This window comes from Callionymus lyra, chromosome 1, assembly GCF_982586985.1.
Source record: "Callionymus lyra chromosome 1, fCalLyr1.hap1.1, whole genome shotgun sequence".
In the NCBI taxonomy this organism is placed as follows: Eukaryota; Metazoa; Chordata; class Actinopteri; order Syngnathiformes; family Callionymidae; genus Callionymus; species Callionymus lyra.
In genome coordinates, this window is record NC_141818.1 from 18113527 (window position 1) to 18130584 (window position 17058).

The following is a 17058-nucleotide window of genomic DNA, read 5'->3' on the forward strand; positions in this document are numbered from 1 at the left end:
GTAGTTTTAGTTCAATACTTTAGAATAACAAAAAACAATAAAAAAAAATTGATTTGCTTTTTTAAATGTGAATATAAATCCCAAGTACCAACAATCAATAATAATTTGATTGTTAAAAACATGTTATTACAAACCCCATGTCCTTCTTGAACTGATCAAAACAATGTATAATCTTAAACGCAAACTATTTCCAGGGTTAGATTCCGTATTGTCTTTTTGAATGAAACCACGGCATCAAGTGGTCAGGTGCAGTATTGCAGCCTCTTGACAAAGTGACAGAGAAAGCGAGATAGAGAGAGGGATAGAGAGAGAGAGAGAGAGAGAGAGAGAGAGAGAGAGAGAGAGAGAGAGAGAGAGAGAGAGGGCGTATCCTGGCTACTTGTCGTCGCTCTTCTTACACATAAAGACGCACCAGAGCGTCATACAACTTCTTACTTTACTCGTTGAATGAAGCACGACAACTGTTGGACTCTCGGGATGATCCGCAACTAAACTGTTCCGTCCCGGGTCAGAACCGATCGGCGGGATGAGGGACCGCCTCGCCGAGCTCACGGCTGTAAGTGACTTTCATTTCTTTATTCAAATATATTCCTTTCTTTAGCTTCCATTTTTTGGAGCACAGAGTAGGACGCCAGCCGAGGAGGACGCGGTCATCTCAGTGGAACGAGATGGCTTCATGGAAGCTTTCTTTAGAAGAGTGGGTGTCACTTTTCAAATGTTGCTGAGTGAACGTTTCATTTCTAATGGACTGACTCGTGCAGGTGGAAGAAGTGAGAGGACTCATTGATAAAATCGCTTATCAAGTGGAGGAAGTGAGGAAGATGCACAGCACTATCCTGTCTGCTCCCCACCCAGACGACAGTACGTTTCTTTTACAAGTAAACCTGAAATTCTGTGTTTTTAATGTATTTACATGAGATTACAAATAAAGTATACGGGTATTTTTTGACCAAGCAAGACTCTTTTAAAACATTAAATTGAGTCTGAAGTACCACCTTCAGGTTACTATGCTTTGACAGTATTTAAAAATATCATATTATCTCATACCATCTAGATTAGTCTGAAGCTGGGTAGATTTTTCAACAGCAACTTTAATATACACCTCTGTCTGCACATGTTGTTCTCTTTCTCAGAGAGGGAGGAACGATCCTAATGATTTCAAGCCACTTTTGTCTACTTTTACAATAATGTGTAAACTTTCCAATTAAATTTTATCATCCTAAATATTAAAATCGTAACCCTAAATACTCAAGAAAGCTAAAAATAAATGTCATTATATACGGGTCGAGGTATTGTTTATGACGGACAAACTCAGTGCTTACAAACCTTCATTAAGTTTGTTAATAGTTAGTTAATTTCAATTTGAAGTGTTTTCATGACATCTGTGTCATCTAATGGTAAGTGCATGTGTCAGATCATGTGACATTGTTTCCGAAATGTTGAAAACTTCTCTGAAGTGTCAACATCCCAATGCAGCTCAGTCAATGTCACATGTTTACAAGACAGATTATCTTCTAGGATTAGATTAATTAATATTTTGTTTTGCTCATTTGATGTTTGTGTTTAAAGGTACCAAGGATCAGCTGGTTGCATTGACCAATGATATCAAAGGAAATGCCAATGTGGTGCGAACAAAACTTAAGAGTAAGTAGAGAGGAGGGGCTACAGATCTGATGTCTGACAGTGTTTCTGCTTCAAAGCAATTGAGCAAAGCATGCCCAAAGATGATGCCCTCACCAGATCTTCAGTTGACGTCAGGATCCAAAAAACACAGGTTTGTTGCAGCTGCGATCACAAGAGAATATTAAAGACCATGGTCTGTATGAATGACACGTTCCTTCCACCGCAGCACACGGTTCTGTCCAGGAAGTTTGTGGACGTCATGACGCAGTACAATGAGACTCAAGTGTCTTTTCGGGAACGAAGCAAAGGAAGGATCCAAAGACAGCTGGAGATCAGTGAGTGACAACTCTCTAGTGATCTCTAACTCCAGTTTCAACAAACATGTATCATGAGAAAATACAAAATAAATGAGAAAAGTTGTTTTTTCCCCTTAAACTTCCACTCAACACTTGTGGATACATTTCAAATATTACCATGATTATAGAGATATTTTGTTTTAATTCAGATAAGTACCAATAATACGTGACCAATCACATCATCATCAAATCTCATCTTATCACATCAAACTAAGTTTACACCTGACCAACTGAGAACCATTAAAATAATCATAAGAAATATATGTATTCTACATTTGATCTTTATAAATAATTATTGTATTTAAAACAAAGTTTACAACTATTAATATTATTCACTACACCAGATCCCTCATCAACTTCAATGATAAAAACAATATCCTGCATTCAATTATTTCTGGCCATCTTTTATCTTACTTTCTTTATAAGACAAAAAACGTAATTTTATATACAATCTAAAATGTGCGTAGGACATAAAAGTTTTGAATCACCACTCTACGTTATCTGTTTGATAACGACTAAGTTTATAAAACGTTTAATTAATTTTTAGTGATTAATCTTCCTGCTCCTAAGAACCTATGTAAGGATATAGAAGGTATACAGTCTTATTCAAATGGGGAGAGAGACAGTGCAAAGGAAACAGACTTGTCTCAGTCCCTACGGCCGACTTTAATGAGAAGCTCCAGTTCTCCACATTGCAGATGAAGGCGCGTGATACTGGAGACGCCCAGTGTGTTTGTGTTGTCAGGGCAACAAGGCGTCTGAGGCCTGTGACTTCGGTACACCTGTGTGTGACACACGCCGAGATATATTTCACATTGAAACCTGAAGTTCTAAATCACCACTTTCACGCTCCCACCGGTCCCTCCACTGTGTCCAGCCGGAGTGTTTTCATGTGTTTTCACGGAGCTCTCTGAGGGACGTCGATGTGTGACATGCAACAAGCAGCTTCCCGAGAGAGTTGTGTACAACAGGAGGGATGGCTGCAGGAAAAGACAGCTTTCTGTTTTTAGAGTTTCTGGCACTTGGAAGCTCTTATTGTTTTTCATGTAATGAGCCTCGAGCTCCTTTTTTCCTCCGACAGATCTATACTTAGTCCCAAGTGCAACACTTGACAATTCTCGACTACTCACTGATGACTCAATGCTGTTGTTTCTTTTTACATTTAATGAAAATATAATATATAAATCCAGCATTCATACAAATTTATAAACCTTTATTTGAAAGAATAAAACACTCATGAGCTAGATAGCACTTTATAATTTTAATAACTTTCTATCAATCTAGTTTCAAGACTCAAAATAGCCACTTGCATGTATAATAAAATTAAATAATTTTGTAGTTAATAATGACTTTAAAGAGCTTTAAGTGTCAACCTTGTCAGGGTTATTACAAATAAAGCACCTCTGTTTATTCACAAAATGATTTCAAAATATAAAACCTTGTTTCATTTGTAATGAAATAAGACAGTGTTTCCACTTGACTTATATCTCTGTATGCCCACGACTTAAGTCTCTTACTAAAGCTTGTAGTAAGTTGCTATACATTACATGGGCCATGCAAGTGGTTCTTAATGTAGATTAATGTTAATGTTAATGTTGATGTTGTTACCCCCTAAGATATCAGTGTTTAAGATACCACAAGGAACAGAGCATATTATTGACAACACCTATACCTGGTAAATACACATTTTGCTTCGCTCGTGACCTTGTTTGCTAAAAGATCTTTGTCCTTTGTATGATTGCGTTTGACACCTCCACCATTTATGAATATAGGCAATCAAATCTTGATTTATAAAGCTCTATAAATGCATTATCATTTCTAATGCTCATAATAAATTCTCCACATAGACAGGGTTTTAAAACATTTGTTCAGAATATAAACAAATAGTCTGCAAAACACATTTTAAATAAGAACCACAATTACAACTGTAACAACTAGTTAATGCCAATAATTTAATTAAAATACAGTTTTAGTTTGATATCGCACACAATCTTCTTTAAGTATATACAACTTTAAACTCTATACACGGCAAAATGATTAGCAATATCCACACCTAAGTCCTGAAAGCACAAGGAAAATAGATAACAAAATAACAGTAAAAACAAGTTAATTCCCATTGTAAAAAATGTCTTATGATACTGTGTTGTAAAGTTCGATGGTAAATTAATTCCCCTCAGAGTAAATGCAAGGTGATAAGCTTGGTCATCCGGAAAAGGTTCAAATTAGAACCAACTGAAAAGAGGCTTGTTGAGGTAGCCTGGGTCTTGAGAGGTGTTTTGTTGAGACGTTTCAGGTTTGTCCAACTGGAAGACTGCCTGAGGCAAGGAACACTCGAGAGGTTATGTCTCTTGATTGTCGTGGGATCACCAAAGGACAAAAACTTATTCATCTTCAGATTTTCTCAATAAATCATTTCTGTCAGTTATATAGTTTATGGAGACAAACATAGGTTTGAATACATAACATAAGTGTGAATAATAATTTGTGTATTCTCTGAAGTTAGGGCTCTTTTTACACCAATATCTTTCAGATACATACAAATAACACTGTCTTGTTCTTATAGCTGGACGAGTGACCTCGATTGAAGAACTTGAAGACATGTTGGAGAGTGGAAACCCATCCATCTTTGCCTCTGATGTAAGCGCTCACCAACACTGCCACCTGCTGGTAGATGTTGCTAAATTAATACATATTTTTTCCGGTAGATCATTTCAGATTCCCAGATAACACGTCAAGCCCTAAACGAGATTGAATCTCGAAATCAGGACATCATTCGTCTGGAGACGAGCATCAGAGAGCTTCATGCCATGTTCATGGACATGGCAATGTTGGTGGAGACTCAGGTAACCTTGATCTCGCTTAATGTATTGAAGGATCGTCAACCCTAAACTAATATGTGCGGTCACGCCGTTCAACTGTCAACGATAAACAGGGAGACATGGTCAACAACATCGAGAAGAATGTATCAAGTGCTGTTGAGTTCATCACTAAGGCAAAAGAAGAAACCAAAAAAGCAGTGAGATACCAGAAAAAGTCTCGAAGGGTCAGTTGTTAATAAATAAATCATCCACAATCTCTGTCCGTTGAATGACGCTGACCTTTAAAGACTTTTTCTTTCTTCTGACAGAAAGGCATTATCGTTGCTTTTGCTGTGCTGATCTTGATCGCCGTCATTGCGTTAATTGTCGGCCTGTCTGTTGGACTAACCAAACCTCCGAAATGAGCAGCTGTGATCACTGACTCAGGTAACAACAACAACCTGCACTCATTTACTGTCAACTTTTATTGACATCAACTTCAAGGTTTTTATGGTTCAGTTTCTTTCCGCTAGTTAAGGATGAAAGCTTTTTAAAAACACTTTTTAAAGTGTTAAAAAAGTTACATTTTTGATCAGAATAGGTCTTAACCGTACTGCCTTCAGGCAAGTTCACCACATTATTCTCAACCTTGTTTACTTCTACTTCAGGACAATAAACAAAATAAAATAAAGAAAACCCTGGGGCTCCGAGAAAGAAAACCTGTCTAGATTGTTTCTCTCTGTTGATTTGTGGAATGCCTCTTTACTCATAAAAGGATAGAGGATTCTGTGTAGAGGGAAGTCTTGAATATGGCTTAGAATGAACCTTAGTTGGCTCCTAGCAAGAATCAGAAGCAACAGAAGTTTCTATCCCTGGCTGAAGGGAGATCATCTCTACGTTGTAGAGTCCAAGTATCTTGGGGGTTTGGGTAGTGAAGGTTAAATAGTAAAACTGAACAATACATCAGTCTTTCTATATCTATATCGTATTAGTCGTTTATGCTGAGGAAAGAGTTGAGCCAAAAGGTGAAGCTTTCAATTTATTGGCAAGTTTATTTACCATCTCTCATCTATCACAATACATGTGTGACGATACGATATATTGCGATATATTGTGATAAATTGCGATACTGTAGGAACAAAAATACATTGTTTCTTTAAAACAACACTTTTTTACATGCTTTTACCACAAATAAATGAGCTGAAAGTGCTTGTAGGAAAGTGCTTCACTAAATATTGAACAAACATGTAAACTTATATTAACAAAAAACAATGAAGTGCATTAACAGTCCTAAACAACCTGGCGCAACATGCAATATCCAGCATCAATGTTTAATTTTTTTTAACTTTAAACTACATTTTAAAGCCAAAATGAGTCCAAACATCAGCTTTAAAAGCTGAGGTTATATATTTAACCTTTGAAACAACAATTTACTTTAAAGTTATTCATTTCATAAAAGTAGAACCACTGCTCCTCCACATCAATAGACAGTTACTCGGGTGGTTTCATAGAGTGCTTCCTCCATATCCAACTAGCAACAAGATTACAAAGATAGAAAAATATGACAGGTTGGAGAGACTCTCCCATTTAGCCTCGGTATTGTCGGTATTGTTCTGATGAAAAGAAAGTCTGGGCTTCTTTGCTTCGGCTAATACCCCGAAGGTTCTACCTTGGTTAAGGTGTATATTACCATACAGGAAAGCTAATGTTCTGGCAACCAACTGCCATTAGTAAGGTTTAGGCAGAGGGAAAAAAAAATAGAGAAAATCTTTTTTCTCAGAATAAAAATTGCAATTATTGTCTCATTATTATGTCTTCTACCTTCCACAGGAGCTTCTTCACACCATGTGTGCGATTGCTTCTGTCTTCAGTTCTCTCATCATAGTAGCCATTGAGTGATGGATTGTTCCTCTCAGGATCCGACAGACAACGGCTTTATAATAAGACTGTCATTCAGTGTCCGGCAGCATCACAGATAGATCTCCTGACCGCGGCGAGGAGTGATCCACTCTCCTTTAAACATCAGAGCTCATGATACAGCGCTCAAGAGCAATATATATTGCTGTGATAAACTCCTCTGTCAGCTATGATCCTCCGTCACCGATGTGATGTAACCAGCTCTGACACATCACTCCAGTGCTCCACGTCCAGTCCCACTTCCTCTGTCTGTAGCAAAATGTGTCAAGAATATTTGAACTGTACTTTAACAAATGTATAATTTAGTGGATCAAATATTTATGTGTAATTCTATATTTTTGGATTACTTTGTTCATATTCTGTACATACAAAATGAAGTGTGCTGAATACAAGAGAAAAGTTAAATAAATGTTTTAATATATTAGTAATTTGAATGATGCTTGCTAAGAAACTCCGGTTTCCTCCCACAGTCCAAAAACATCCATAAATGGCTCTATATTGTCTGTTTATGTGCCTTGTGACTGGTAATCTGTAGTATATTGTATATTGATGAAGCTTCATGTAGCAGTCCACTAGATGTCACTCTCTGCTCCAGTATCCATCGGTTTTGAACAACATTAACGAAACTTCTCATCATTTTGAATACTGAGGGCGCCACCTACTGAGCTACTAAAGATTTCTGCTCCATGAAGCTTCATCAGACATTACTACTACTATCACTACTGTTCAGAGCCTCCCTTGTTTCTTACCCCAAGTAGCTGGGAGGGGATATGTGAAAGAGAATGGATGAAAGGATGGATTTGAAATTCAGAGTCAACTCGATTTTATATCATATTGTGAGTTGTGTTTTATAGTGTCCGTGGTTGATTAAAGGCTTGTAATAAAAATATAAACTGCGTTTTATTTTAGCTCAATTTCTCTTTTTTATCTTAACAAACTAGACAGGGATCACTTTCTAACAAGCTTTTCAGTCAACGAGACGTTCAAAGTTTAATTATCAAGCAGTTTAAAAAAATGTCAATGTATATGCTTTTTAATGACATACTTTAAAGAAGTTTATACCAGCAGTACTGGGTGAATTGTGGGATTAAAGTGAATTTTCTGGCTTTCTGCCTCAATCAGTGTAAATGCTTGGTTGATGTTCATAATACTAGATGTCAACCTGATATGTCTTAATTGAGGTTTGAGCAACAATTAAATCTGTCATTCATAACCAATGAAAAAATAAGAAGATCCAAGTTTTTATTAACTTATTTTTATTAGCTACCTTTTTTAATTGTTTAGTTTTTTGTTTTATTTTTGATTTGTCATTTTAAGCTCAAAATCAACTTCTTAAAATAATAAAATACCAAACTCATGTAGTTAAAACTTAATAAAGTTATAGGTGTATTTTCAATAATGTACTTTTGTGTAACTAAAAAACCCTAAACAAATAATAATAAAATGTTTGTTTATTTGATAACATTCTTTTTTTTTTACATTTTGAAATTATATACGAAAAAAATAATGGCAGACTGATTTTAATTTGGTCCAAACCTCTCATCTGCTCATCCTTCAGGAAAATGGCAGACATTTCATCCATCTGTCTTATTATCTGATGTAAGCTCAGTCTCAGAGCAACATTTGAATTAAGACTTGCACTATATTTCAGTTTTTTTCTTCTGTTTTGTAACAGGAGGAAAGACAGAGATTTAAGACTGACAACTCTCCATGTGTTTCTGTATAAGCAGGGGGTAAAATGAACTGCCTTCTTAAAACATGGTGTTCCGGATAGAATATATTTATATGGTCAAATGTAAAAGAGCTTTTACAGTACGCCAAAATTTAATTTTTAAAGGGATTTGTGTGCATTTCCGGCGGCAGCTGTGCAGTCTTTGCTGTCTGTGTCCGCCGACAATAATCCAACATCCTCTATTATGTAACTCTGCTGAATACGGATATTTATAATCTGTATGTGCTGTGTGGAGTTATGACATCATCAGGCACAGCTGACCATGACAAGCGTTTGGGGAAGCATGCACACCAATCTATCATGGTAGGTTCTGGAAAAGAACATCATCAGTGAGATCTTGAGGACTCGTGCGTCTTGTGCTTACTTCCTAGGGGACGATGGGCTGCCAGAAGAATTGCAAGGTGCAGAAACTCCTGAAACACAGTCAGAGGGATGTGATCTGGAATCAAAGGCAGAGATTAGCTCCTCAGAGTAAGAGTCGGATGAGAGCCACAGATAAGGTCAGCCTGTTTTCCATCTTGGTGTTAACCAGCTTTCGATGAATAAGGCTTCGGTCCGGACGATGACAGGATCCGTACTTGTTGATGCCTGCGGACTCATCCTGCCCTCATCTCCACTCTCACTTAAAAAAAAAAACCCCAGATGCAGCCGGGTCCGTTTTTGTCGTCATGATTCTCTTTAAACAACAGTAATGGAATTGTCGGATGTCTCGTTGAAAATGGATTGGGTTGTTACTCACATCTGTGGCTGCCTGCTCGCCCCTCAGCAGGATTATCTTCAAAACTACCATGACAAATTTGATGAAAAAAGGGGGCAGTGCAGCATGGACCAGGATATTACAGTTTTGTTTTGAGTATATATATATATTTTAGCTGGTGACCACTGTGTCAAGTTTTCCAAGAGCTTATCTATTATGTAACATGTCAGTTTAAAAAAAAAGTATAAAACGTGGGGGATTCTACAGAGGAGATTGTTGTCACACCTGCTGCATTATGGGATATAACGATTGAACTGTTATTAGCTGTGCATAGTGGGAATGTGTTGCATTGTGTTTGCTGCTCATGTGTGCAAATATCAAGGCTTCAGTAATAAAATGAACCAATTTTTTGAAGGAATTAATTAATATGTCTGGTCACTTTTAAATCATGACTTTTTGAAGAGAAGATCATCCATCCTCACTGTAACATTTGCCACTGTAGCATGAACACGAAAATAGCTAAACAAGAGCAACACGGTATCCATGCACTTCTATGTAAGAATTATTATTAATTTAAAGAATTTTAATATCACTCAAAACACAGCGCAAAATCAATTGCGATTAGATGCAGAACACAGAATGAGTAACACAAGTCAACAGCTCACATAAAACAGTATAAACAAAATAATTAAATGAGAAAAACTATAAAAACAAACAAATCCAGTAACTAAACCAATAAAAAATAGTTGAAAAAAAAAGATAGGAACCAATAGTGTCGAGCAAAAACTGGAACGTTGTGATGTCTGTTAAAACCAGTGTGAAATTGAGAGGCTGTACATGAGCATCCTTGGGGTTGGAGTTGTCATAGTTTAATCTTCAGCAAGCTCTTTCAGATTGATTACTTTTGACTGCTATAAAAGAGATGCAGCGACATCTCTCTCTCCCCCTCTCCCCGAGCTGTACATCACTGTCAATGACCCAAATATTGCTCCTGACCAGGTAGTATGAGATCTGAATATTGTGTTTGTTTTGGGGTTGGTCCAGACAAAGTTATGTAGTGAAGAACACCGTTATAATAACTACAGAGATACTGCTATACAAGTTAGAACTGTTAAAAATAATACAAATCATTCAAATAAAGAAAATAATTGTTATGTAGTGGTGCTTTTAAAAAAAAGAAAAAAAAAGCCTCATTGCAGTTTTATTGTATTGTCTTTTGTCCTCATTGAAATTGATTTTTTTTTTTGTTATTGATTACTTATTCTTCAAGTTTCAAAGTTTGACATAAAATCAGTAATTTTTAGCGACTTGACAACAGTGTTCATTTTATACCAATTTTCTAGTGATTTATGAATCTAATATGAATATCTTTAAGTGTCATTGCTGCGAGTCAAGAACGAGGCTAGAATATTTGACTCCTATTATGAGAGTGGGTGTCGTCCTCTAAGTGGGTCATCCGTCTTGCTCGCTTAAGGCCCTCTATGAACCGGTATTTTCGCCCAGTGAGCCTCTACAATTGAATTTAAGTTTAGTATGAACAAGTCATAATTTGCATTAACAGTCTTATGACACTTTAGCTTTGTTTACATGTATTCATAATCCAAAAACTGTCAAATATGTGAATCTCTATTCACACCTCCAACCTACCTCACTCTGCTTAGTCAATGCCTTGAAGCGCGTCCTCTCCTTTCTGACGTCCTCTGACAGCTGTCTGAACAGGTTTGGTTCTTTAAGAAGATCTTCTGAGAAGTTGACGCCAGCTGATTACTTATTCATAGAATAGAGAGTATTCTCAAGAAACTGTGACTTTATATTTTAGATGGATGTTACCAATTAGGAGTGTGCAACTTTCAACAATCGAGAAATAGAACTTCTACCCTTAATACCTACTGGAGGTTGTGATGGTTTTGACTTGACTTGGACCCAAGTGCAGATGCAAACCACACAAACAGACAAACATGGAAAGAATCAAAAAGGGTTTATAATCACAATGGTTTATAAAAAACAAAGTCTAAGAAAAGAACAACATTCAAGGGGACTGAAAAAACAAGAGAGCTGTTATTAAAAAAAAGTACGTTGGATAAAACAACAAAAAGCAGGCTCAGAAACAAGGAGAACAAAAATACCAAGAACAAAAAAAAAAAGTGATCACAGCGAGAACTTAGAACGTACATACCAGGGAGTGACGACTATAATCTGGCGCCTGTTGCTGCAGGAGAGGTGGCTTTAAGCTCTGCTGGCGAGGTGGTGATTGCATGACGAGCTGCAGCTGCTGTTAGAGCAACAGGCGCCATGGAACTCAGGAAGGACAAACAAACAGGTTTCAAAATAAAATCAGACATGACATAGGTGTCGTTTTCCTAGCCATACTTAGCTTTATGTTGGGCGTCCAAATGTTAAGTCAAAATAAAAAAAAAATGTTCTTCTTGAAGGACAAACTATTTTTTCTCCATTACCTCTACATTCAAATGTGCTCTTGGTTATGCCCTGGTGCTTCATATTGGTGTGTACCAACTGAAAGCTCTTGATCTGTGCTTTTCTTAAAGATAGCAAAGGGATATAGGGAAACATGAAAAAGGACATGTTTGGATACGGTGTTAAAAAAACCCCAGAGTGGTGCATAGTAACAATACTCAAGGTTACTGTCAGAACTCGGGGCAGGAAACCCAAATGCAGAGGCAGGAAACTGGAATGATGAACAAACTGATTTATTAACAAAAAGGCTATCAAAAAGAGCAGGCAAAATATATGAATATATACCAGACTTACACAAAAACACGTACCACAGAAGACAAAGGACAAAGGAGGGTTTTTACCAAAAGCAAAAGCTTGGATTGGATTCTCATTATTAAACATGGCTCATCTTATAACATATATTTTTAAGAAAGAGGTGTCTCAATATAAACAAACAAATGTGTATATTTTCTACAAATAAATATTTATGTTGTTAAAAATATAATTCTTCAGTGTAAAATAAGTGGTTTAAGAAACATCCCTGGTTACTCAAGTGTTTAATTATTGGATACGTTTTAATATAAAACTTCGGAATCTCAAGTGGTCCGTTAGTATCTCTGCTGTGCTTGGACGACCACAAGTATGAGATGTGGGTTGGTTTTACAAAGTGCTTCCCCATGGACCAGAAGTGCTCTAAACAGAGAGTAAGCAGCTACTGTTGTTGCTAGGCATCTGTGCTTAGGAAAGCATATCTGTTTTGGGTCCTGCATCTCAAGCGTTCCCACAACAGAGTGCACTACTGCTTCCAGCCACAGGGGGCGGCCTCATCTCACACACACACGCCCAGCTGCTTTACTCCACATCTCCCTACAGTGGCCCAAATAATCCGCTTTAATACCCTGCTGGGCTTGGTCGCCTGATCTGTGATTGGACGGTCATGGTGCCGCTATTGTCGGTGGTGACCAGCCAAGTGACGAAGGGTTTCGTCAAGATTAACCTCCCTCGGAAGCGTAATAATCGTTGGAATTAATGGAATAATAATCTTGAACTAAACAATAAGCGGGGACGGACAGGGATGCTTGAGAACCTCACATGACCTTGCCAGCTTCAATAATTACTGCTCACCAGTGGCCGTGGATTATTGACAGTATCATGTGTGAGGATAAAACAGAGCAATTGTGATGGAGAGGGGGGGAAAAATCCTGATGAGGGAGTGATGCTGCGCACTGCACTGCCTCTGCACCCTCTATGTGACTAACGGTGTGAGAGAGAGGCAGAGAGAGAGAGGGAGAGAGGGAGATGGAGAGGGAGAAAGGGGGCGTGTTGATGTTTGTGCTCTGCTGCACAGCCATGGTAGTGTGAGCTGAATGATGCTTGCTGCCTGTCTCCCTCTCTCACGGTGCTGCCTGCCTTTTTGCTGCCGTCCACTGATGAACCATTTTATGCTGCTGAGCTGAAATAAGCGTCGCCCGCTGCAGATGGATTTGCCCTTCACAACATTAGGGACAACTCATTTTCATCTTAAGCCTCAAGGTACTGTACCCTCCACTGTCTTGCTGTCAAAACCATGTTTTTTTTTCCTGAGCGTGTTGTCCTGCCTCTGCTGCAGAATCTCGTGCTGCTCCAGGGAGAGCCTTCCTAATCTATTTACAGTCCAGTCAGCTTCCCTCTGCCTCCTTCCACACACATGAAGCTCCTTAGAATAATCTGCATGTCTCAAATGATGCATGAGGCTTCTTTTTTTTTTTCCCCCCCCTCGCTGCAAGGTCTGACAGCAGAAGTAGAGCCAGAGGACGTTGTACATGACATGCAGAGTCGGTGATTTTTGTTGGGGACACTGTAAGATGTTTTCGAGCGAGGCTGGGGTCTGGCCGGTCGATGATTGATCCAGCTATATTTCCCGTGACAGCGTCGAGGATTTGTCTACTCTTGCAGATGTGTCATCAAGGTTAACGAAGTTGTATTAATGAATGTGGGAAATGGGCTGTAGTCGGTGGGATTTGGGGCGACCCCCGGCGTGGATCATGGTTTTTTAACATAGACAAATGGTGTCCTTGAGTGTTTGCACGACTCACAGTTTGACACCCAGGGTCTCGACTATAATGGATGTGTGGAGAGGAAGAGTGTTGTGGATGTTGTAGGGAGAACACCGAGCAGCTTCCACTCCCCAGAAGAAAAAATTCATAACTCATCAATACTTTTATCATGTGTTTGCTGGTGAATCCAGGTAGGAACGCCTCCCTACCGCCTCCCAAGGTCACTCATTTGAAGAGCTTCTATAATTAGGACTGTCAGTCTTGACCCGTATGAGGGATTTAAGAGAGTACTCCGATGACACACTTTCATTCATGCGCCAGCATCTCCACTGCCACCTTGACAGGTAGACACTGCCATTCATCTCTCAGAGGTTGTCCCGGAGCATCACGTCTCTTCCTCCAGCGTTCACTTTTCTATTATTTAATAGAAGAACGGGCGAGGATTGGTGTTGTGGACGCACAGCGATTATAAAATGATGAACTCCTGCATTGACTAGTTGGGAAGTCATGGTGATTTACTGGCCTGGAGAAATACACATCTGTATGTAGTCAACACAAGAAGATTCATCTTAAACTTTAACACTTTACGGATGTTGCATGCTAGTCGGGATTTTTGGTTTGAATTTTGTACCAGGGTTTGAAGCAACTTCAAACACTAACTGAATGTTGTGATATATTTATTTTGTTTAAATGACAGCTACATTGCATACTGTGACTTTAAGAAGAGGTGAAAATTAAAATGTGATTTTCTTTTCTTTCGTTATAAGGACAAAATAAGTACATTTCACCAACAAAAAAAAGCACAATATATCTTTATTGTCTATTTGAACATAAAAGGTAAAAAAATATATATAATTTCTTATTTTTTTTATTTTATTTTTAGGGACAAAATAAAAGGGGTTGTTCTAAAGTAAATAACTTAAATCAATGGTAATAAATCAATCAATACATACAGTATTTCAGCATATGTATTATTTAATCAGTTTTATTTTGCTGTCTGACTAATAAACACAGCGACCAGCTACAAGATGCTGTAGACATAAATTAAATAGTCGTTTAGCATGATTTTACACACCAAAAAATGCTATATATAAAAAAAAATGGTTCAAAGTACTGTAAACTCAACAGACGAAAAGAGTAGTTTTACATTCAGCAAAACGAAACCACAAAAACCACGAGGACACTTGGAACGTACACATAAACACAAATACTATGATCGGGTCAATAGAAAGCAGACGTTATATTTAAGAAATTGAAACCAAGGACACCAGTTTCTCCCGACATTAGCTGCTTCCTGCCAGGAAACACAAGAGGAAATAAAATAACGAAAAAGTCTCAGACAGGTTTAATTGCCGTCTCCGAACAAACAGTGGCACTAGAAACGTTCTTGTAACTCCTGACCTCCGTCCGGCTGTCACCGCTTTGATGCGACGTTGCTGCTGTCCCTTTGATTGACAGGTGACATGGGGCAACAGTGTTGGCACTGTGACTACAACATGCTCTTCAAGTAGCCTGTGAGTAATCTATAAAAGGTGCTGTTTAAGGAGCAGGTGCAGGTTAATGCACCGCTGGGATCTGGCCCACTTCCAGACACCTAACTATCAGAAGACCTCTGGTGCAAATCTCCCTCGCAGAGAGATTTTGTCATTTTCTCTACTCACGTTGAGTTGGAAACAAGTTTAGATTTTATGGTTTATATTTTGCATGATGCCACTGTAACCGCAGAATCATGAAAATCACCATGATGAATAGTACGAACAAATGTATTATTTTGCCAAGACAGAATTATAACAATAACCATCTTATTATTGTGCTTAGTAGTAATTCAAATAAAATGAATCTCTTTTTTTTGCTTTATCTTCTTACAAACACTGATCAACTTAATGCTATTTGACCCACCGACGGTGTGCGTTTTGGGAAAACTATTACAAAGTCATTATTATTTTTTTTTTGTACCGCTTATTTCCTTAAAGGGTGGAGAGGGCTGGAGCCTATCCCAGCAAGTTAGGGCGGGATGCGGTGGACACCCTGAACAGGTCGTGTGTCACATAACTACAGACAATAACAAATACTAATACCTACAAACACCTTGCACCTCAGCACTATTTTCAGTATTCCATTTCTTTAAAAAAAAAAAAAAATCATACTTTTTTAGCATTTGAAATTATTTTATAGCAATGAGCTCAATGGGGCAGCAGCATTCATGAACTCACATGTATGCATTTATCAGATGTGATTGTGAATGATGACAACTTTTACCTATCCACACACACACACGGATGGGAGTAGGCTGCAACGCAGTGCACTAGCTCACTAACTGCAGCAACCAGGGTTAAGTGTCTTGCTCAGGGACACATCAACACAATCTTATCTGAGGCTAGGATTTAACCCCTCAACTTCTGTGACCAAAAGCCATAACCACTTTACTGTAAGAGCTATGATGTTGTTCACCACACACATTACTGTAGGATTCTACTGGTTCACATTAAGATCGCCACTATTGTTAACAAACAGTGTTACAAATATAAATAAAAGCATCTTATTTTGATTATTCAAGCTTGTCTATTTGTTTTGAATGCTAACTATTAAGTTTTCAAACATTTTTTTTAAATATGGCGCTTCTCTTTTTCCATTAATGTAAATTTTATAACATGGAAACGGCAGTGTCATCAGACACAAGCAAATTAATGCTACAACTTTTGTTACTACTAATCAAAAATCTGGACAAGGAAACATTCCTGGTAGTATGTAGGAAGAACAGCTTTTGTAGAAAAGTTCGGAGACGAAGAAGGAAGATATATGCAGAGGAAAAATGGGAAATATGTTGGTAGAAGAATGTTAGAAATGGAGGTACCGGGTAAAGAGAAAGAGAAGGTAAGCCAATCAGATTGTGGATGTGAAAAATCAGACGTGGAAAGAAAAGGTTGATGGTCTATGAAGGATGGTCCAGCTAGGTTAAAGTTCCCTGATAGGTATGGCCAAAGTGCAGGTTCAGTAATGATGGCGCGTCAATAGGTGGATTTAAAAGGACATCAAACAATCCATCAGCGGGAGATAAGAGCATGTGAGGCTGGAACCGGGGTTGAGCTGGTGAGCACGCCGGCCCAGGGAAGGATGTCGTGGAGTAGCACTGCTCAGCATGTCCCAGGTTACTGAGGCGAGGCTGTAGTAACAGCTGGAACGGCGCTGCTCCTGGCGCCTGGATTTGGCCTGGATAAAGCACGTGACCCAGCCACAGTGTGAGGCATTAGTGATATGAACAGCAGGGTCCACAGCCGCTCTTACGTAACATCATCTTCCTTGGGAAATTTCTGCACAGCCAAACTCGTGACAGCGGTGGAAAAATGCATTATCATTGTCATTGTCATTAGCTGCATCATCTGGTTGTTCTGGCGTGGCACGATAATGTGAGCATGGGTTCACTGGCCTGACTCTGCTGTTGCCT

At 38.4% G+C, this 17058-nt stretch overlaps 2 protein-coding genes across 8 annotated transcripts in view; both read left to right on the forward strand.

Moving 5' to 3' along the window:
* The first annotated feature begins 416 nt into the window (after nucleotides 1–416).
* On the forward strand, nucleotides 417–7548 carry stx2b (syntaxin 2b). The gene is made up of 11 exons (XM_087805805.1): nucleotides 417–556; nucleotides 623–697; nucleotides 762–861; nucleotides 1570–1644; nucleotides 1701–1774; nucleotides 1850–1958; nucleotides 4543–4616; nucleotides 4685–4822; nucleotides 4912–5022; nucleotides 5107–5224; nucleotides 6608–7548. Exons 1-10 carry the CDS (start codon nucleotides 527–529, stop codon nucleotides 5200–5202), a joined length of 882 nt encoding a protein of 293 aa, XP_087661931.1. The 5' UTR covers nucleotides 417–526; the 3' UTR covers nucleotides 5203–5224; nucleotides 6608–7548.
* Nucleotides 7549–8498: 950 nt separating this feature from the next.
* rimbp2b (RIMS binding protein 2b) overlaps nucleotides 8499–17058 on the forward strand; it is an 88579-nt gene continuing 80019 nt past the window's right edge. For all 7 annotated transcript variants that reach the window (XM_087795833.1, XM_087795879.1, XM_087795848.1 and 4 more), the window contains exons 1-2: nucleotides 8499–8729; nucleotides 8798–8926. In XM_087795833.1, coding sequence (XP_087651959.1) covers nucleotides 8664–8729; nucleotides 8798–8926 — 195 coding nt within the window. In that variant the 5' untranslated portion in view covers nucleotides 8499–8663. The remainder of the gene's footprint in view (nucleotides 8730–8797; nucleotides 8927–17058) is intronic.